Source organism: Chenopodium album, chromosome 5 (assembly GCF_948465745.1).
Source record: "Chenopodium album chromosome 5, dcCheAlbu1.1, whole genome shotgun sequence".
In the NCBI taxonomy this organism is placed as follows: domain Eukaryota; kingdom Viridiplantae; phylum Streptophyta; class Magnoliopsida; order Caryophyllales; family Amaranthaceae; genus Chenopodium; species Chenopodium album.
Window position 1 is genome coordinate 61,134,249 of NC_137838.1, and position 22,618 is coordinate 61,156,866.

The window sequence follows — 22,618 nt, forward strand, 5'->3', positions numbered from 1 at the left end:
TGTAATATAAATAATTTCAAACATAATAGAAAATCATAGAACATAATAGAAATACTTTAGAACATAAGGGAAAACTTTCGAACATAATAAAAATACTTTAGAACATAATGGAAAACTTTAGAACATATGAGAAAACTTTAGAACATAAGGGGGAACTTTAGAACATATGGATAGAAAATGTTAGAACATAATAGAAATACTTTAAAACATAAGGGAAAACTTTAGAACATAAGGAAAAAATATAATATAACATAATAGAAAACTTTAGAACATAAGGGAAAACTTTAGAACATAATAGAAATACTTTAGGACATATGGGAAAACTTTTGAACATAAAGAAAAAAAATAATAGAACATAATAGAAACACTTTAGAACATAAGGGAAAACTTTAGATCATAAGGGAAAAATATAATAGAACATAATAGAAAACTTTAGAACATAATAGAAATACTTTAAAAAATATGGGAAAACTTTAGAACATAATAAAAATAACTTAAAATTATGTTAATGTTCCAAATAAGGTTAATGTTCCATATGATATCAATGTTCCTAAATTTCTTTATAGCATAATAAAAAAAAATTATAATTAACTAAATCAAAACTTTACACCTTACCATTTTTGTAAAATCATCCCCATATTTGTCTTCTACCGAAACATTTGGTGGAAGAATCATGTTATCAATGACATCAAGAGTACCTTCCATAAAGTTGAAGCACAACAAATAATAGTGATCCGGTAAAACAGCCGGAAAGAAAACCTACGTTTAGAACATATCAGAGACTTTAGAACATAATCAAACATGTGTTTACAACATAATCATATACTTTAAAACATTATAATAATAAATTAGAACATAATTAAAAATACTTTAGAACATTGACATGTAATTTAGAACTCAATAAAAATAAATAGAACACTATATAAAGAAAAAAAAAAACTTACCAATTGAAAGTTGTTAAATGTTGTTACTTCGGCATTTGTCATTTCATTTTTCATTTGATGAAACAAAGCTTTTTTTCTATCTTCCCAACTTTCAGTATTTTTGATGTATTTTTCAGTGCAAAGAATGAGCTGGAAAAAAAATAATTAAAACTCAAGTAATTAGAACATTGACATATAATTAAAACAAAGACATGTAATTTAGAACATAATTGAAATACTTTATAACATTGACATGTAATTTAGAACTAAATCAAAACTACTTTAGAATATTTTTTGAAATACTTTAGAATATTGACATGTAATTTAGAATATAATAGTAAGATAATTAGAACATACATAAGCATTCAGTAGAGAAAAAAAATCTACTCTTCTTGTCTACACCACGCCTTTTGTTTTCACAATTTAATATGAAAGCATAAGCATCTGCAATGTTGTTGAACATGTGACTACATCCTGAAAGACTATCCATCTCATCTCTCCTAATCACTATTGCCGCTTTGTCAGCATACAAAAGTTCCCTAAAATGAGAACAAAAACTACATTAAATCAAAACAGCATTTTGAACATAAATAAAATACTTTAAAACATAAGCACATAATTTTAAACATAAGCATAGTGCTTTAGAACTAAATTTTAGAACATGACCAGAAATATTTTAGAACATAAACTATATTAATCAAAACATAATTTTGAACATTAGCATAATAGTTTAGAACATAAGCACGTAATTTTGAACATAAACATACAACTTTAGAACATAAGCATAGTTCTTTAGAACATAAACTTGTAATATTTAGAACATTTACTTAGAAAAAATATAACCATCAAAATTGAATTTGATTAGAAAACGAAGATGGGAATTTCAAACATGTATTTCAAAACATAAGTTTCTACCTTAGAAAATAAATACAATATTTAGAACATAAATATATATATTTTATGACATAATCAAATACTTTTATCATAAGCATATAAAAATAGATGGATGAAATCTTACGCGTTATCTCCTTGAGCAAAAGCATACTCAGCTATCATTTTATGATCTACATTGTTGAAGAGTTTTTCATGATTAACCATAAAAGGCGAACGCAAGTACATTGGAAGCTTATCCTTTCCTCTTTTTTTCTTCGTTTCTTCTTCTTCTTCTTCTTCTTCTTCTTCTTCTTGCTTCCTATTCAATTGAATTTAAAAAAAAAAACAATCAACAACTAAAATCAAATAATAATCAAACAACCGTCATAGCCTAAATCTAATTACCGTTGCTTATTCTCTTTGTTGTTCTTTTCTTTTTTGGTTTTGTTGTCTTCTTCTTCTTCATTCAATGTAGGTGGATGATCTATATTCAAAAAATTTAGAACATTAAAAGAACTTTTGACATAATAAATATAATAAATTTCCAATATACATATAACAAAAATAAAGTTAAAATAAGTCAAACTTACCAACTATTGGTGAGGGCGTCAACAAATTGAAGTTTGGAGGTGAAATATCTTTATGCATCTTTTTTGGAGGAATTGGTGTCTTTGGTGTGTCGTCCTTTCTTTTCGTTTTCTTCTTTGTTGTACGCAAGAAAATTTTAAGCTTATTCTTTTGTCTAAACAAAATAAAAATTACTTTTAGAACATGGGCAAGTAATTTAGAACATAATTAGAAATACTTTAGAACATAAATATATATACTTTGGAACATATTTGAAATACTAATAACAAACCAAAATCAAAACCAATATATATAACTAGAAAACACAAACCATTAATCCTATATTAAGATTTTACCAAATCGTCCAACATATGTTCTAAACCAAAACCAATGTATTAAATATTCCTATTAATAAGTTACATTGATTACCCTTTCTTTGCTTCAACTTTCTTTTTTGCCTCTTTTTCTCCTTCATTCTCTTTTTGCCTTTCTCCTTCTTGCTCCTCTTGTCTTTCTCCTTCCTTTGCCTCTTGCCTTTTTTCTTGATTATTCTTTTGTCTTTGTTTTTGCTTTTCTTCTTGTTCTTGAAAATATAAAGGAAAACTTTAGAACATAAGGGAAAAATAAAATTAAACATAATAAAAAACTTTAGAACATAATAGAAATACTTTATAATCAAAAGTACTTTAAAAGATTGACATGTTCTATAAATAATTTCAAACATATATTATAATCTTTAAAAATAATACAGAACTTTATGTCATAATTGGAATACTTTAGAACATAAGGGAAAAATTTAGAACATAAAGAAAAAATATAATAGATCATAATAGAAAACTTTAGAACATAATAGAAAATCTAAAAACATAATAAAAATACTTTAGAACATAAGGGAAAACTTAAGAACATAAGGGAAAAATATAATAGAGCATAATAGAAAACTTTAGTTTAGAACATAATAGAAATACTTTAGATCATAACCTTTTGTCAAATCTCCTTCTTGCTCCTTTCGTCTTTCTTCTTTATTATCCTCTCGTTCTTGGTCTTGCTTCTCTTCTTGTTCTAGAAAACATAATTATAAAACACAATATTAGATTATAATTGTATCATAAGAATTTGAGTTGGAACATTAAAATAATCTTTAGAACATAAAGTGCAAACTTTAGAACATATAGTGTAAACTTTAGAACATATAGCGTAAACTTTAGAACATAAGTATATACAAATATTCTATTTCCTTTTTTTTTTTTTGGTAATTTTCCTTTTTAAAATAAGGGTAAACTTTAGAAAAAAAGGGAAAAATACATAGAGCATAGTAGAAAACTTTAGTTTAGAACATAATAGAAATACTTTAGATCATAACCTTTTGCCAAATCTCCTTCTTGCTCCTCTTGTCTTTCTCCTTCTTGCTCCTTTTGTCCTTCTCCTTCCTTCGACTTTTGTCTTTCTTCTTTATTATCCTCTTGTTCTTGGTGTTGCTTCTCTTCTTGTTCTAGAAAACATAATTATAAAACACAATATTAGATTATAATTGTATCATAAGAATTTAAGTTGGAACATTAACATAAACTTTAGAACATAAAGTGCAAATTTTAGAACATATAACTTAAACTTTAGAAAATATAGCGTAAACTTTAGAACATAAGCATATACAAATATTCTGTTTCATATTTTTTTTAGTACTTTTCCTTTTTAAAATACTTTAGAACATAAGGGAAAACTTTAGAACATAAGGGGAAAATATAATAGAGCATAATAGAAAACTTTAGTTTAGAATATAATAGAAATACTTTAGATCATAACCTTTTGGCAAATCTCCTTCTTGCTCCTCTTCTCTTTCTCCTTCCTTCTCTTGTTGTCCTTCTCCTTTCTTTTCCTCTTGTCTTTCTTCTTTATTATCCTCTTGTTCTTGGTGTTGCTTCTCTTCTTGTTCTAGAAAACATAATTATAAAACACAATATTAGATTATAATTGTATCATAAGAATTTAAGTTGGAACATTAACATAAACTTTAGAACATAAAGTGCAAATTTTAGAACATATAGCTTAAACTTTAGAACATATAGCGTAAACTTTAGAACATAAGCATATACAAATATTCTATTTCATTTTTTTTTTTACTACTTTTCCTTTTTAAAATACTTTAGAACATAAGGGAAAACTTTAGAACATAAGGGGAAAATATAATAGAGCATAATAGAAAACTTTAGTTTAGAATATAATAGAAATACTTTAGATCATAACCTTTTGCCAAATCTCCTTCTTGCTCCTCTTCTCTTTCTCCTTCCTTCTCCTGTTGGCTTTCTCCTTCCTTTGCCTCTTGTCTTTCTTTTTGATTATCCTCTTGTCCTTGGTCTTGCTTCTCTTCTTTATCTTGAAAACATAATTATAAAACACAACATATAATATAATTGTATCATAAGAATTTGAGTTGGAACATTAACATAAACTTTATAACATAAAGTGCAAACCATAGAACATATAGCTTAAACTTTAGTATTTTTCCATTTTAAAATCAATTAATTAAAAGAACATTAATAAGAAATGAGTTTGAAAATAGTTGGAAATTACCAAGTATAGGTGAAGAGATAGTATCATCTATCTTTTCATTGATATTTCTCTCATTGTTGTTCTTTTCTCTTTCTCCTTCATTTGATGGCAAATCTTCATAATAATTACAAAACACAATTTTAGAACTTAACTATATCATAAAGATTTGAGTTGGAACATAAACACTTGATTTAAGAGCATAATTTAGAACATAGGTATAATTTAGAAATTAAACATGTAATTACCATGTCCCAATGACTTTGGTGACTTTTCAACATTAAATTTCTTCCATGCAATGTTCATCAACATATCCAATTCTTCTATGAATGCCGGTTCATCGAAGAAATGTTGATCTTGACTAAGTATGGAAGGACTTTTTGTCTGTTGCTTTTCTTCTTCTTGATTTACCAATGGCTATATATAAGAATATATAAGTTAGAATCCAATAAGACATTTATATATGTTGAACTATTATAAATATAAAAATTACACTTTAGAACATAGTCTGAAAATAGTTTAGAACATGATTATTATACCTTTGTGGTATACTTGCACCAAATGTTGTCTATAAGATGATGCATTTTCCCCGTTGTTTCTTCCTCAACAAAGATATCCTTTGCTTGTTCCAACATGCTATACATCTCTTTTACATTCGATGCAAGACTTTTTGCCAAATCTCCAAATTTGCTTAAAAAATCCTAAGAATTTAGAACATAAAATAATGAATATTTAAAATATTATAAGAATAAGTAAATAAATTTACTTAGAAAAAATATTAAAACATTATACCATCATATCATTGGAGACGTGATAGAATCACATGTCATTGATTGGTTTTCCACAACTTTCTCTTTTCCTTTGTCTTTCCCTTGCTTTTTTATTACTTTCTTCTCCCCTTGTTTTTCTCTAATTGTCAAGGATTGCTCTTTCTTCTTGCCTTTGTCATTCTCTTGCCTTTTTTCCAATCCCTTTTTAAATTTACATTATAAATTTTAGAATACATGCATAAATATATTGTATAGATAAATATAAAACGATTATAAACTTTAGAACATATATTACAAAATTTAGAACATATAGTATAAACTTTAGAACATAAGCATATACAAAAATCATACCACATTCAATTTCATTCTTTCTAGTACTTTTCCTTTTCCAAATCCAAGGTCTTTCTCAAACTTCAATCTTGTATGGAACCTTTCTTGGTTCCACAATGATATTAATGGAACTTGACGTGGTATCTCTAACCCCTTCCTTTGTACCCGATCAAAATAGGATACCTAAAAGAACATCATTAGAAATACTTTAGAATATTGATATGTAAAGTAGAACATAGATATATAATTTAGAACATCATTAGAACTTACCATAAGAAAGATTAAAGGACCCGTAAAGAAAGATTCTCCATCTAACCATTTCTTAGTAGTTTCCATCAAGTGCTCCTTAACAAATTTGCACCAATTCAACTTAACTATATTCTTTGTATCCTTGCAACTATACAAAAACTTAATGTATAGTTGCTTGTTATTAGTTGAACGGATGCAACTATTAACCACACAAACCAAAAAATTCCAAATGAATTCATCCGAAACTTGTTTTTGTTCTTTATCTACCTCCTTCACCTTTTGAATCCTATTAATCAATTGTGCATTTGTTGGAGCACCCTGTAAGTAATTTAGAACATGGATAGGTAATTTAGAATATAATAAAAAATACTTTAGAACATAAGCAAAAATACTTTAGAACATAATCAGAATAACTTTAGAACATAAGCAAAAATACTTTAGAACATAATGGAAAACTTTAGAACATAATAGAAATACTTTAGAACATAATAGAAAATACTTTATAATCAAAAGTACTTTAAAAGATTGACATGTAATATAAATAATTTCAAACATAATAGAAAATCATAGAACATAATAGAAATACTTTAGAACATAAGGGAAAACTTTAGAACATAAGGAAAAAATATAATAGAACATAATTGAAAACTTTAGAACAAAATATAAAACTTTAGGACATAATAGAAATAGTTTAGAACATAATGCAAAACTTTAGAACATAAGAGAAAAATATAATAGAACATAATAGAAAACTTTAGAACATATGGGAAAAATATAATAGAACATAATAGAAAATCTTAAAACATAATCAAAAATACTTTAGAACATTATTAAAATAAATTAGAACATAAGCCAAATAACAAGTTTAGAATACAAGTACACATAAAAATATTCATACCACTTTAAGGTTAAAGTTTTTTCTCCATTTTTGCATAAAATTTGCACATTCATTCTTGTTTTCTATTGTATCAAGAATTGCTATATCTCCCATTGGCAATCCATATGTCATGTGAACATCAATTTCATCAAAGAGTATTTCTTCTTCTCTCCCCGGTAGCATCAAGCAACATCTCTTGGGATCAAAATTCGAAAGAAGTTGTTGTGTCAACCTAGATTTAAATTAAAGGTTTAGAATACAAAATACATATAGATTAGAATTTAAATAAAAATAAAAATTAACATGATAATTAAAATTTAGAACATTAATTAGAATTTTATAAGAATTAGAACATAATAGATGATAATAGAACATAATAGATGATAATAGAACATAATAGATGATAATAGAACATAATAGAAATCTTTAGAACATAAGGGAAAACTTTAGAACATATTAGAAATACTTTAGAACATAAGGGAAAACTTTCGAACATAATAGAAATACTTTAGAACATAATGGAAAACTTTAGAACATATATCATGTGAACATATGGATAGAAAACTTTAGAACACAATGGAAAACTTTAGAACATATGAGAAAACTTTAGAACACTAGTGCTTACCAAGAATCCACATAATGTGGTGCATCCAAATTCAAAAAAGCACCAAATCCAATTTTTTGAATAGCTTGTTTATGCTTATCAGAGAGATTTACCAACACTTGTTTCATCAATTCCTTAGCGGTAACTCTTTGATAAGCCGATCTCTTATTTTTTTCCACTTTGATTATTTTCACATCCTCATCATCCTTTTCTTTTTCAATCTTTCTTTTCTTATTTTTCTGATTTTTTTTCACATCCTCATCATCATTTTCATCATCATCATCATCATCATCATCTTCTTCTTCCTTTGCTTTCATTTTTCTAGTTGGTTGAATCCTTAATGAAAGCTTGGCACTTTTTTTTCGTTTCTGACTTTGCACATGTTTCTCAAATTCAGCTTTGTCAATTACTTCCGCATCATTTTCAACAATTTTCCTTTAAAATCAAATATAAATGATTTAGAACATATATGATAATCTTTAGAACTTGATAGAAAACTTTATATCATAATAGTTACTCTTAGAACATAATAGAAATACTTTAGAACATAAGGGAAAAATATAATAATACATAATAGAAAATTTTATATCATAATAGAAATACTTTAGAACATAATAGAATAACATAATAAAAATACTTTAGAACATAAGGGAAAAATATAATAGAATATAATTGAAAATTTTAGAACATAAGAGAAAACTTTAGAACATAAGGGGAAAATGTAATAGAACATAATAGAAAACTGTAGAACATAAGGAAATATTTTAGAACATATGGATAGAAAATATTAGAACATAATAGAAATACTTTAGAACATAAGGGAAAACTTTAGAACATAAGTAAAAAATATAATAAAACATAATAGAAAACTTTAGAACATATGGGAAAACTTTAGAACATAATAGAAATAATTTAAAACATAGTAGAAAACTTTAGATCATTATAAAAATACTTTAGAACATAATAAAAAATTATAGAACATAATAAAAATACTTTAAAACATAAGAGAAAACTTTAGAACATAAGGGAAAAATACTTTAGAACATAAGGGAAAACTTTAATTACCTTTTTCTTCCATAAGTAATTTTTTCATCCGGTATAATAGTAATTTCTTCTTCTTTATTTTGGCTTTCCATTTTGCTGAAATTTTATAAAATAAAAAACATTAGTAACATTCCTACATTAGTAATATATTTTAAACATAAGAATAGTTTAGAACATGCTGAAAATAGTTTCTCACTATGCATGTACACATTCAAACAATAAAAATCATTTGTATAAATAATCATATCCAATTAAAAGCATGCTTCATTAAAGTTTACCTAGATTACAATTGTTGTAATGAAGAAGAGAGAATCTCAAACAAGAACATCTCATGAAATTAGCGTTGTATGTCTGTACCCAGTGTTCCAAACAGTGTAACTAAGCAATAGTGTATTGACATTTTAGAGATATTAGCAATATTCAGTTGAGCTTGTGTTAATATTATCTAAACAATTAATTAGAAAGTATTATGAAATGGAGTACTATTTTGCAAGAGACTAAACCAAATTCTCTTGTGTTAATATTACCTTGGCACGAGAAAACAGTAAAACCAGGCTGTATGTATGTGCAATTGCCTCAAAGTTTTCTGGTGTATTTTCATGAGAGATTGATTGCGCCCAAATTGATGACAAAAGGAGGATGATTTGTCTACTACTCAGCCTGAGCGAACTTCCTCCCTATATTAGTAAAATAAAACAATTATCATATATAGATACAATCAACTAAGCTTCATACATACTTATTCTGCCTATTTTAAAACTTCATGTATTATTAAGTCATGTGTCAAATTTCACAATTCAAAACCTTCCAAGCCATCATAGTTGCTGCCACCTAAACCTTCACCACACCCTTAACTATCCTACACCACCCCAAACAACACACACCAACATCACAACACCTCCCCTGCTCCCCTGCTCCTCACGCACTCCACAACAACAACAATAACAGCAGCAACGCTGTCCACAAATCCCCAAGAGCAACAACCTCCAATCACTACAAGCTGCCCCCTCAAGCCACCGCCAAAACCGTCAACAACCACCTCTATCCACGCAAACACCACGCACACCAGCCAAATTGCTCACAATTCCCCAACAAACAACAACAATTAACCAAAAATAACCGCAGCGTCGCCACACACTCCACAACAGCACCCTTCTTCACCCCGTAGCTCTATAGCCACTATTTTTGTCACTAATTCGAGTCCCACCCACCGTCACACACTCACCAACAACCTATAACAGAGCAGCCACCGAATTTACAGCCAATTCAATTTGCATATTGCAGGCCTTCAGAAGAAGCTAAGAGTGTTGATCTTTACACAGCCAAAGGTCTCCTTAGTACCGGATATCGAACAAAAATCGAATGAAAAATCGAACAAAAATCGATCGAAAAATCGAACAAAAATAGAACGAAATAATGAACAAAAATCGATCAAAAAATCGAACAAAAATCGATCGAAAATCATTCGCAAAAATCACACAAAATAATTCGCAAAAATCGAACAAAATAATTCGCAAAGATTCGAACCCTAAATTTGCTAAACTCGAACTCAAAATAATCAAACTCCATACGAAAAATCCAACTCAAAAATCGCACAAAATAATATGCAAAAATCGACTCCTAAAATCGCAAAAAATAGAACCTTAAATCCGAACCCTAAAAATTGCAAAAATCACCAATTAAAACTGCAAATTCACTTGAACATCATGCTAATTTCATGAAAATTTGAAGAAAATCGAAAAGAAAAACATACCTGAAGCGAAAATCCTTCAAATTGCAACTTCTATCAGATTTTTGGGGGTTTTAGGAGAGAGAAAATGGAGAAAATCGGGAAGAAGAGAGAGAAAGTTAGAGGAGAGAGAAAAGGTTGGGAGGTGGGTAAGGGGTTGAAAAAGTTGGACACGTGTTTTAATCTTAACCATCTAAAACAACTTGATCCTACGGTTGAGATGGATTCTTATATATCTAGGGTTCTTATATATCTAGGGGTTCTTACCGGATCCCTCCCCTATATATATATATATATATGAAGAAATTTGACCATAGCCCCATAATTTTCTGAAACGATAAACAAGAAGAAAAAACCCAAATAAGTTAATATAGATTATCCTGAACCATGGAAATTTTTTTTTCAGAATTATCATACTCCGTACTCGTATTTAATTTAATTTATAGTGTTGTATTATTGTGGAGTATACTTGTATGAAAAAGAGGAATGGTATTAAAATTAATTGATTATTTTTGTAAAGATATAAAATTAATTTGGAAAATTGGAGAATTAAAGAAGGAAAACAGAAATTTAACTGTGATAAATGTGATAAATGAGGCATAATGAACGTGTATTGGGAATTGAAATTTGAGTTGTACTTTGTAGAGCAATAATAGGATGATTTTAGGATGTGTCATGAAAGAGAAAAGGTTAAAAAGGTGAAATATAAATCGTGCAGACTAAACAAAAAATGGGCTTGTAAAATATTGGGGCCCTTAAATTTTTGGAGGCCCTGTGCTTGTGCACACTTTGCACACCCTCATCTACGCCTATGTACATACAGAAAAAGATAAAGCTACTAGGGTTGTTCATCGGTCCAAGACCGGACCGGACCGAAGGCCGAAAATTAGAATTTTAAGAACCGAAGACCGGACCGGACCGAAAGACTCGGTCCAAAACCCGGACCGGACCTCTTTGGACCGATTTAAGGATTTTTTTAAAAAGAATACTAAAATTTTAATAAAGTTAAGGAAAATAAAAAAAAGTATTGGAAAAATTATTTTGTAACGTCATTTTTATGTCTTTTTTTTGTACGTTTACTGCAAAAAAAGCTTATAAAGTTAAAGTTTACTAAGCTTATTAAGAATAATTTTAACCATTATTTGAAGTTTCACACATATTTTTAATAAAAAAAGCGGTCCTGTCCAAAACCGGTTTTTATAGGGTTTTGGACCGGACCGGACCAAAGACCGGAAAAATCAATTTCAAGACCCGAAGACCGGACAGATTAATTCGGTCCGGTCCAGGGTGGTCCGGTCCATTTTTTCGGCCCGGACCGATTTATGAACACCCCTAAAAGCTACATGTGATAACCGGTAAGGAGAGAGATAGAAAACATTTCTACAAATATAATTTGTAATTTTCATTTAAGGTAAATGATGCAAATAAATTGAAACAAAGATAATAGTACGGAGTATTATTTAACTTAAACCTAAAAGTGCAATGAGTTGGTATGCTCAAAGGCCTTAAAACATCTTGTAAACATGTTCAATCAGAACTTGTTCTTAATAAACAAGTATGAATGCTAAGAATCCAAGATGGCAAGATCTATGCATAAAAAAGCTTACCTTGAAAAACTTGGTTGTCACCTCATTTGGGTTTGCGGTCAGCCCATTTCATCGATCGTAAATGTTAAATTATGCTTTATAATACATTGAGTTCAACTTCTGTTAATTAATAGTAGTAAGTTAAAAATAAAATCAAGATATACTTGAAAATGCAGATTGATATTTAAAATGAAGCTCATGCGTTGGCTTGGAAGAGTATCCAAGATGGCAACATTTTCTGATTTCCAAAATACGTAGTAAAAATTGTTTACAGCTTACCTAGTAAGATCTCATGAGACTTGAAGTGCACTTCCGAAGAAGCCTAGAATCTCATTGTTTAAGACAAGAGGTTGAAGGTGACGTACATGACAACTAACATATACTCATATCACAGCAAACACATTCAAGCCAACCATCCAACTATTTTCTTATCACAATCGAATTTAACAGAGTTCCCCATTATTGTGCTAGTCATGCACTCTACAAGTCTGGTGCCCATAGATATATATGCCTGTTTACAAGAAAACCCTCAACTATGCATGCAACTTATATTATTATCACAAGTCAGCAAACAAATATCGTACTCACTACTCTCCAATTGAGATGAAACTGAACTTGAAAATCCTTCAATTTGCAAAAATGGTCAATAAAGCTAGCTCCTCGATCAATTGTTGTGCAGCAATAGTCAAATGACAGATATTTTCTTAACCAATCATATAACAGAAAGGTAGTCAATTGATTGGTGTAGCAACTAGCAATCACAATCCAACATACACAAAGGCTTCTGTCCCTTGACCCATTCATTCAACGAGTAGGCAAACATGGTGAAATGACTAGCTCTTGTTCATCAAGGTATTATGTCCACCCTTAAACCTCCAATATATGTGCTTGACAGAAGGATAGCAATCCCTCATTTGTAATCAATTGAAACCATACTAACTATGAAGGTCTGAAAGCATTTTTTACCTGTTTCTTTCGAATTTTTCAAGATTTACAGTTCTGATGCCCATAAATCGAGACTTGAGGATTCAGTCGCTATCAGCCAACCCTGCCAAATGATTAACCATTTCTTCAAGACGTGAGAACTGAGTCAATATCTTATCATCAACCTCAATAGAATTAGGTTGATCCTTTTGCCACATGGACAGACCATTCTTCATGGTTCTCAAACCATTCTGCATCAACTCCATTCCTCTACTAAATCCATCAGGAAGTTTCCTCCTTTTGTTGGATAGATTTTCATGTCCTAGCACCATGCTTTCAAATCCCGTAGCATCTTCATTGAGGTATGAATCCTTATGAAATTGTTCTCTTAGAATAAGGCCGTCCTTCAAAACAAGTTGAAGCTGCTCAGAGGTAGAAGCTGTTGTTGCAGGAAGAGCTAGTTCCTTCTCTAAAAATACCTTCAACTCAGTCATAAACCTTTCCTCATTTGTATTAGTTCCTGTTTTTAGATCATATGACAAAGCAGCATCTGGTGGGACAAATCTCCAAAGTTGATGGCAAGAAGTCCGAGCAGCAAAATATCCGAAGGCAGATACTGCAAGATGAATGAGAGCCCAATGTCTCTCTCTTAACAACATGTGATATAAGTGCAACACAGCTTTGGTCTTTTCATTTTCATCACTCTCTGCCATTTCCATATGACCCAAACTAGACATGAACGAAGCTAGAGCTGTCTTGCACTTCTGCAATTCAGATTCCCCACCAGTAGGCACAGATATGAACATGTTTTCTAGCTCGATGATTATGTCTTCCATTTGATCATTACCATACAGATGTTTTGCATTTGATATGATCCTGAGTGCTTCACTTAAAAGCCTGCAACAATGGTTCTTGGTAATCCTATCTGCAGACTTGTTATATGTTTGGACAACAACTAATAAGAATTTCAATGTCTTCCTGTCAATTCCAGAAGGATCAATTTGCCTAAGAAAAGAAAAGAGTTTTCATTTAAAATAAATTCAAAGATGTACACCCCCTTCAAAAATTAGCACAAACTAATTGGTAAATACTGCAAGTGATGAAAAAAGAAGTAATGAAATAATACAGGGAAACTGAAAAAAAAAATATCAAGGTACAGAATTGAAACAGAGGATCTCAATAAACACAATTAGCAGTTATAGGTTAACTTAAACTTTTGTAAAAGAGGATCTTAATAAACACAATAGAGCTCCAACTTATATGTTTTATGGGCAAGGACCTCTATTAGTTTATGCAGTATACTTTCTATGTTCTTTTTGAAATGCAACATTGGGATTTCACACTTGTCAATGTACACATTTTATACCATTAATATGTTTCAGTAAAATCTATAAAATGTTAATATTTTGAAAGTACATATCAAGACAAATCTAACAAGATCCCACATGCCTAAATTTTTCCCCATGGATAAACCACAAAAGACAGTCAAATAAGCGTCTGTGAATAGACTGTAACTCCAAATCTTGCGATTACAAAAGAACGAACAAATTATTTTACATGATAATGATCTTTAAACAAGTGGATGTCAGCTAGCTGTTAAGTGATGAGGAATGGTGTATTAATCATTGAAGTGAAATGTTACACTTAGAAAATGGATCAAGGTTGTGCCCTCATAAAAGAGTCCAACAGCTCATGAGCACAATTGAGGTTTCAGTGTTCCATCGACAAATTGCAACATCACAAGTTAGTGTGTGTGTGTGTGCGCGCGCGCGCTGGGGAGCTTTTCTGCTTACATTCCACTTAGGATTGAGAGGTAGAAGTCCGACTTGAAAGAAGAGTCAGCATGGGCATTCGCATGTTAAATGTGATATGTCTTAACAAAACAATGAAAGTGAATAGAGAGAGGAAAAGTAGAAAGGGAGAGCATAGAGATTGAAAGAGAAAATCATTGATAGGAAGGTGATTGAATTAGTTGTAAGAACAAGTGCATATCAACTTTATATGTGAGACTTGTTTTTTGCCCAAATTTTAACACGAAGAAAACTTTTAATCAGACCGAATGGTCTATAAGAATATTGAATTGAGATAGAAGGAAAACTCTCTTATTCGTTCTTCTCCAAAGTGGTACAACATACAGTTACACATGAATGCAGTTTTAACATGAAAAGGATATGGTGCAGAAGCATAAAATTGAACCTTCAGCTTAGCATAGCAACGAGATCGAAAACAATTTATTAGGTACCCCGTGTCCCTTCCTACCTCTCCTAGAAAAAACAAAGTTATCAAAGAATGTCTGTATCCCTTTCCAACAATAATATACAATGTCTCAAGCCCCATAAGATACATACAAAACATTTGTAACAAAACAAATTCGAAACAGGTATGGGGCGCGACTGACATGCATAGTGCCACAAGAGAAGAAAGCAGAATATATAGGAAAGGGTGAATTTTAAACACAAAAGATATAAAGGTAGTTCACATATGCTACAGGACTTAGCAACATTGCCAATTAAATGGACAAAAGGCATGGGAAAAATTTACTGCCCATCACACTAGCATATACAAGTCCAATTATATAGTTGAAAGTGGAAAACATAGAAACAAAGATATGATCGCTTACATAGATTGCAGAGCAGAGCAAAGTGTGAAAGCTGGTAGCATTACAGCATCAGCACTACAAGACTTCAATGGGCTATCAATGAAATCATCAACAAAGTGAACATACTCACTAAATATTCTTTCTGTGGCAGCAATTTTCAAGTTGTCTGACAATAAATTCAGCTGGAAACCTTCCATTAACAATGCTGCATACATGACTGCAGAATCATGTGATTTGTCATCAGTCATAATGAACCTATAAACTCTATCAGCTGTGGATGGTGTACATGAAGCAAGAAGCAGACACAATGATCTGGCCATTTTCCTCAATGTGCAATGCAGAGACATAAGGGAGCTTGAAGAGGCAATAATCTTGTATAATGAACAAAGTTTATCGATAACAGCAGTAACTGTGGCGTCCTCAGCATGACCCACTAAAAAGCACCAGAGTTCCATAATGATCTCCCAGCAAAGAAAGTGAGGATGAAAGAAATTATAAAGTAGGAACGACTCCATTTCACTCCAAGCTTGAGTTCTAGAGACAACTATCATAAAGATCTTTAGTGAACGCAGAAAAGAAACCAAAAAAGGCTCCCAATTCAGAACTAACGATTTGCCCTCACCAAATGATACAGGAATCAGTAAAACCAAAGCTGATGAATAAACCTCTACATCAACTAAAACATCCAAACACAACTGAAGCTTTTTAGTGATCCCAAGTATTACATTTTCTTCTAGGTCCGAAGAAACTTTTAGTAGATCAATAAAAAGGGTCACCCGACCAAGCAACAATATTCTGGTTGTAGGCACACCTTCACATGTTACTGAAAATATTTCATCCAACAAACCTTTTTGGACATCGGTGTCACGATCTGAATGGCTGGAGGGTAAGACTTTATCAACAGCAAATAACCAATCAAGAATTCTGAGTTTATGATCTATAGTCAATTGTGTTGACTTTAGTAAAGACTTCAGAATATGAAGAGATGTAGGCTTTATGAGTTCTTCCATAGCTTCACAGACATTTTTCAGATTCGCCTCTCTGCTGAATGTAACTCTTAAGGTTGTAAGCAGCAAGATACAAAGAGTTGCATCCTGATATACTGAAAATGCTTGATGTGGATACTGAGAAGATATCCTAACTGCATTGATCAGATAAAATTTAATTGGAAGAAATGCTCTTTTTGCTTCGATAACTGATATTGTTTGATCAAGTGAGGAATACCAAGTTTCAGCTGCACATTTTAATGAGTCAGTGGCCAGAGAGAAGAGAGTCAATATGATATCTCCTACATTAATCTTCTCTGCTAATTTTCCTTCTCCAAGCTGAAGCAAAGAAACAACACCTTTCCATGACATGTTCAGAATAGTAACCAAACTCCCTCCACTATCTGCAGCTAGGGTCCCTAGTTCAGAAAGTTTCTCTATCATAAATTTGATGATTTTAACAACATGATTAAAATCTACTGCTCTTTCCCAATCCAAACTACTGCTATCTTGAACAGCTACCTGGCTCCACAGATCCCAATTTACTGTTTGTGAATACACTTTGCAGAGTTTCATCATAGAATCTAGAGCCAACTCAACTCCCTTTAGTAATTCTGATGTTAGTGAACGAATTTTCTGCATGAAGTTTATGAGTGTCACAAGCAACCACCAAATTTTCATTATGAAGATGCAATTATAAATAACATCACATATTGCAACCCTCATACAAAACCAATAGTCAGATAGCATATAAAACTGAAAATTGGAAATTCAAAAGCCATTTTTATGTGTAACAGCTGAGGAAAATTTGATCACTATCTTGCAAATGAATTATAATATTTTTGGTGCGTATATATAATATGAAAGAAAATATATAATATGAAAGAAAATATGAGCTAACAAACCTTGAATTCAGATATCAATTCTTTAATCAAATTCAGGTGCTCCAAGATGAACTTGTCAAAGGCATCCATCAGCAGCTCATTTCCCAATGTTGGGTTTTTTATCACCAACAAAAAGCAGACCACGGAAAAGTTTATACATTCCAACAGCAACTGCCAATAAATTTTTTCTTGCTTAGGATAAGTTATGGTATGATTGTGAGTTATAATTATTAAAAAGCAAAGAGGCAAGACAGGGTGAAATTCACATCGCTAACATTCTCTCTTTCTTCATTGAATTAATTATTAAGATACTTATTTACTAAATACAACATTGCAATCTTTCTCCACTCACATTTTTGCCAATCTATCACAAGGCTACAAGTCCAAGGGGGGGAAAGGCACTATTTAGCTTGGAGCAATCCAAAAAATTCAGAAATAAACTGAAACCTGCATTTATAAGACTATTCCAAAGGAGTACATCAAGGAAAGACAAAAAAGGTCAAATCACAGATAAAATGTGGTATACCTGAAAATATACATTGTAATGCTCCTCTTCCTGAGAATCATCAGTCGACATAAGTGTCATCTTCAGATGCTTTGCACACCACTCACTGGCCTATTTATAATCCAAATGAGAGTGAGCATAAAACAACTCACCTTCATAGACCATATAAAATATTAGCATGAATACCTTGGCCCCCAGGGTTAGAAACTTTCCCTGGCCCCTGAAGCAGTCTCCTTCTAAGTATTTGGCAGCCACATCTAATATTGCTTTGTTCAATAAGCACTGTGACACATCCAGACATGTAAAGTCTTCCCATAATGTCTAACTACTTGTCAAGGAGGCCACTATAAGCAGTGCAACAGTGCAGAAATAGAAATGTCAGAAACCAAAAAACATAGGTTCCCTCAAAAGCTCAAGATCACTTCAATGCTTCAAATTCTGCTAGAAACACCATACACTGAGTTGCTTTAATATATTTAGGACTCATTCACAAATGGAAAATTCATGGGTAATACAAGCTTTATATACGATTTCTCTCTATGGTAAATATTCAATGGCTTTATGCTTAGTCTTCCAGTCGTCACTCGTTTGGAAACGTAATCATGACTTTAAGTAGAGCATAATATCAGAAGGATCATATCAGTGTATATACAAGATATTAGAAGCTATAATGTGCTTGACATCAAGTCAACAGGAGGGTGATGCAATTCCAAAAGCTATAAATCAAATATACATATCAATCACAAAATTAACTGTGTAAGGCATTGTGTAGTGACAATGTGACATCTTGAACATAAGATCATCAGGCAAGCTTCGAGTGAAGCTTGGAACTAATAATCTCTTACTATTTTCGTCAATTAAATATACTCTATAACTGTAAACTGTACAGTAAGGATTCTAGAAATTCCAAGAACTTTTGTTCACCCTAGATATACAAATGGTAATATAGATTGCAAAAAATAACTAGGATTAAAAGCCATCTCACGAAAACTTATTGCTCAGTGATATAATCCTCAAATTAAAGCTTTGGGGACAACAGACACAAAATTATAAGTTTATGTAATTATGTGGCTTCTTTATAATAAATTAAATTCAGTTGCATAGTCACATATTAGTATATAACTATTATACTAGCATAGGATACAATGAGAAATTCTAGAAGAGCATCCACGTCTGGATTTTTATCAGGTGGTACTGCAACCCCAAGCTTCAGGATCAGCTGAATACGAGTCTCAACAAGCTGTGATATCATAAAGCTTTCACAGTAAGTAATTTAAAGATATAAGCATATAACAACCAAAAATTACTGGAATAAGCAAAAAATGATCACTAAAAATCTGGAATATTGAGTCACTAGCTTGAATATGGGACACTTAAATCGAAAGCAGGAAAAGGTTGTTGTGACCAGCATGGAATAAACTAAGAGCAATAATAATGACAGTAAAGACAGAATACTTTACAGTTCTTCAAGTATTCAAGAGAAAGATACTTTCATATAATCATATCATAATATACTCATATGCAAGTCCATTATCAGATGATTAACTATGCGTTTAGGTTACTAAGTTAATGCTTCTCGCTCTTCACTAGAAACCAATCAAAAGAAGAGCTACCTCACTGAAATATACGGAGTGCATATATTCAGGATTCCATAACACTAGTTTCTACACAATTTCCACCAGAATTTTGCCAACAATTTTACATTTGTTCTGGAATTTTTACAGCTTCAGAGCCTTAACCCAATTTCCCAAGATTTCACACTGAGGAAGTTATTCTCTACATATTGACCTATTATTTAATAGTTTAAATCGAACATTTAGAAAATCATCTTCATTTTCAATGGCAATTATCAAAGAATAGCTTACAATTATTCTAAATTTAGCTTAATATGAATGTGAAATCGAGTACTCCGCATACTTAACACGCTTACATTAAACGAAATATAAAATCAAAGACTATAAAATATCAACATTTAGAGCATTCTGTCAACAGCTATTTTGGCGCCAAATTATTACGATAAAGGAAAACACCAAAAGGTCTCAATGCTGAATCAAAATCACAATTTAACACAAATTATTTCAACAGAAAACACATTTGATCTCTACTTTTCAAATTTCACAGAAAAAAAAAAAAAAAAAAAAAACTCAAAAATTAATTTAGCCTTTAGAACCCTAAATTTCATAATCAATTAAATTCAAGTCATAGAACAATTGATACAGAAAATAGGTTAAAAATTTCAATCAAAAACACGCTGAACAACAGATTAACATTGCTATACTTAGAAAATTGTAGCAAGTAATTGAAAAAATGAGCAATATAGAAATCATCTGGATGATAAAAATATGGCGAAATGAGAACAAAAATTATACAGAAATTGAAAAAAGAAAGAAAAGGAAATTAGGGAAGTTGAAACGGAGAGATTATGAAGAAAGCTTACTTCCGATGCTTTAATGGCTTCAATCAAGCTCTGTAAGTCGTTGTTTGAACTTTCACTCTCCATTGTTCTGCTGCTGCTTGGTTGCTTGCTCTCCTAACTACTGTAGTACTGTATTTGAGTGCGCGTTCAAATTAGTGAACTGCGCGCTTCCCGCTCAACATTTTGATGATTCACTGCATCCCCGCCCTCGGCCCCAACACAAAATCTAGTCACTAAAATAACATACGTAGTGATACGGAATACTATTAAAATAGCCGTCGGAAATGACATGTATGAATTTCTAGCACCGTGTTTTATCTTCAAAATAACAGCTATTTTTTTTCCTATGTTTTATGGTTAAATATTCTTAAAAAATTAATTGTGTTAAAAAATTAATTGTGTGGGAGTGAATTAATTTAGTTGAGTTAATTAGCATGTTTGATTATGCAAAAGTGATAAACTGTGTTAATTTCTCCTAATTGAGCTCTTGATAATTTATATGCATTTGGTTATTAGAACTCATCAATTCGCCTCAATTCCCTATCTATAATGCTTTAATCGTTTGGTTTTATTCGTCTTGTGTTGTTTAATCATCTCTTTCAATTTCACGTCCGACCTAGTTGTTTAATTAACTCAAATTTGTGCCCTTAGTCTTTGTGGTTCAACTCCGAAACTTGCCCCTATACTCGTTTAGGGATTAGTTTAGGAATCATAAAAATTAGGAAATTTTATTTTTTACCACCTTGCAAAAGCACTAAAATCTGTATTACCACCTCCCAAAAAAAAAGTATTACTTTACCACCTTATAAAAAAAATAAATATAGGTTTTACCACCTCCACCTGACTCCGGTGACGGAAAGTTGTTGTGGGTCCCACCATTTAACATTTCCCTCCACATTTAAGACGAAAAATACGATTTCCCTCTCTCTCTTCCTTTTCTCACCTTCCCCTCTGAATTCTCATCAATTCTCACCTCTCTCCATCAATTTCTCATCAATTTTTTTTCTGAAATTCAACCTTTCACTCTCTCTCCTCTCATTTTCTGATCTTTCTCAAAAAGTAAACCCTAAGTCGCACAGTTCTTCACTCAGCAAGAGTAGTTGGGACCACAATTTCGAAGCCACTCAGCGAGGTATCTTTCATCTTCAACGCGAAAGGTCCAAAAGCTTGAGTCTTTGCTGACAAAGAATCTCGAATTCTGACAAAACAAGTATTTTTTAGCTCCTTACTGTACTTTGTGTGGGTAATTGGGAGTAATTTGGGGTAAAATTTGCTGTTTTTGGGAATATGTGAATTAAACAATTATAAACCCTAATTATGCGAATCTTTGACTTGATTAAACTGTGTTATTGTTAATTAATTATAATCTTTGACTTGATTAAACCCTAATATATATGTTAATTGTTAATTAAGTGCACAATGTAGGCTAATTGGTCTTGCATGTTGTAATTTGTGAGTAGTTGTAAATTGGATTGATTGATTAATTGTTCAATTAAATACTGAGATTGTGCATTGTTGTGTTTGTTTTGTTGTTGTTGGACCTGTTACAGCTAGGATGGATAAAGTGAACCTTAAAATGACATTAGGGGGTGCATTTATACCCTCATTAGTTGGTAAAAATAGAAGGGTGTTAAATTGGGATGGTGGTTGGGTTTATGTGAGGAAAAATGTTCATGTTTCTAGCATAGATGTACACTACTTGAGGGAGTCAGCTATACATGGTTTTGTGTATGCTACTGTTAGGGTGCCTAAGGGATTTAGTTGTTGGTATAAACAGAAAGGGAAGTCTTGGGTAACTGGTAAAAGGGAGTTGAATAGTGATGATGAGGTAAAGGGGTTCCTTGAGACAATGAATAAAGATGGGGAAATAGAGATGTATGTGACTAGCCATGAGCAAATTCAAGCAATTGATAAAACACAATTTAATCTTATAGATGGTAATGAGTTGACTTCAAAAGAGAGGAGAAGACTTAAAAAGAAATTTGGTGGGCCTAGAATACTTAAGACAGGCCCAAAGGATACTATCTTAGAAGTAAGGAGAAGCCCAAGGTTAAAAGGGATTGAGATTCATGACAAAGAGGCTGAGGATAGGGGTGAAAGGGTGCATACAGCTATAGATAGATAGACAACAAAAGATAAGGGAAAGGGAAAGTTAGGTGAGGGAGCTTCTGGGAAGTTTACTGCAGCTGAAAAGGGTAAGGGAAA

At 31.4% G+C, this 22,618-nt stretch overlaps 2 protein-coding genes and 1 long non-coding RNA gene across 3 annotated transcripts; all 3 read right to left on the bottom strand.

Annotated features, from left to right (window-relative positions):
* Positions 1-591: 591 nt before the first annotated feature.
* LOC145632972 (uncharacterized) lies at positions 592-10,614 on the bottom strand. Its single transcript, XM_081685290.1, has 16 exons — positions 10,538-10,614; positions 8,806-8,880; positions 7,762-8,175; positions 7,158-7,368; positions 6,281-6,577; positions 6,032-6,193; positions 5,798-5,881; positions 5,450-5,611; positions 5,159-5,327; positions 4,935-5,027; positions 2,793-2,946; positions 2,387-2,538; positions 2,202-2,280; positions 1,324-1,462; positions 945-1,073; positions 592-759 (listed from the first exon to the last, which is right to left on the bottom strand). The coding sequence occupies exons 2-16, from the start codon at positions 8,874-8,876 to the stop codon at positions 592-594; spliced, it is 2,484 nt and encodes an 827-aa protein (XP_081541416.1). The 5' UTR covers positions 8,877-8,880; positions 10,538-10,614.
* Positions 10,615-12,347: 1,733 nt separating this feature from the next.
* On the bottom strand, positions 12,348-16,645 carry LOC145630820 (uncharacterized). Its single transcript, XM_081682973.1, has 2 exons — positions 15,644-16,645; positions 12,348-14,028 (listed from the first exon to the last, which is right to left on the bottom strand). Exons 1-2 carry the CDS (start codon positions 16,630-16,632, stop codon positions 13,128-13,130), a joined length of 1,890 nt encoding a protein of 629 aa, XP_081539099.1. The 5' UTR covers positions 16,633-16,645; the 3' UTR covers positions 12,348-13,127.
* Positions 16,646-18,219: 1,574 nt separating this feature from the next.
* LOC145630821 (uncharacterized) lies at positions 18,220-20,620 on the bottom strand. The gene is made up of 3 exons (XR_014112260.1): positions 20,435-20,620; positions 19,142-19,237; positions 18,220-18,318 (listed from the first exon to the last, which is right to left on the bottom strand). It is a non-coding gene; the product is annotated as an uncharacterized LOC145630821 (long non-coding RNA).
* Positions 20,621-22,618: the final 1,998 nt, after the last annotated feature.

What these genes read in the sequence shown, in the direction of transcription:
- LOC145632972 (XM_081685290.1), bottom strand. Translation starts at nt 8,876, where the DNA reads ATGGAAAGCCAAAATAAAGAAGAAGAAATTACTATTATACCGGATGAA. An exon ending in AAAGAATGAAATTGAATGTG is followed by an intron (nt 5,882 to 6,031) that starts GTATGATTTTTG and finishes AAATTTAAAAAG; the next exon opens with GGATTGGAAAAAAGGCAAGA. An exon ending in ACCAAAGTCATTGGGACATG is followed by an intron (nt 5,028 to 5,158) that starts GTAATTACATGT and finishes ATTATTATGAAG; the next exon opens with ATTTGCCATCAAATGAAGGA.
- LOC145630820 (XM_081682973.1), bottom strand. Translation starts at nt 16,632, where the DNA reads ATGGAAGAACTCATAAAGCCTACATCTCTTCATATTCTGAAGTCTTTA. An exon ending in TGCTCTGCTCTGCAATCTAT is followed by an intron (nt 14,029 to 15,643) that starts GTAAGCGATCAT and finishes TTCTTTTCTTAG; the next exon opens with GCAAATTGATCCTTCTGGAA.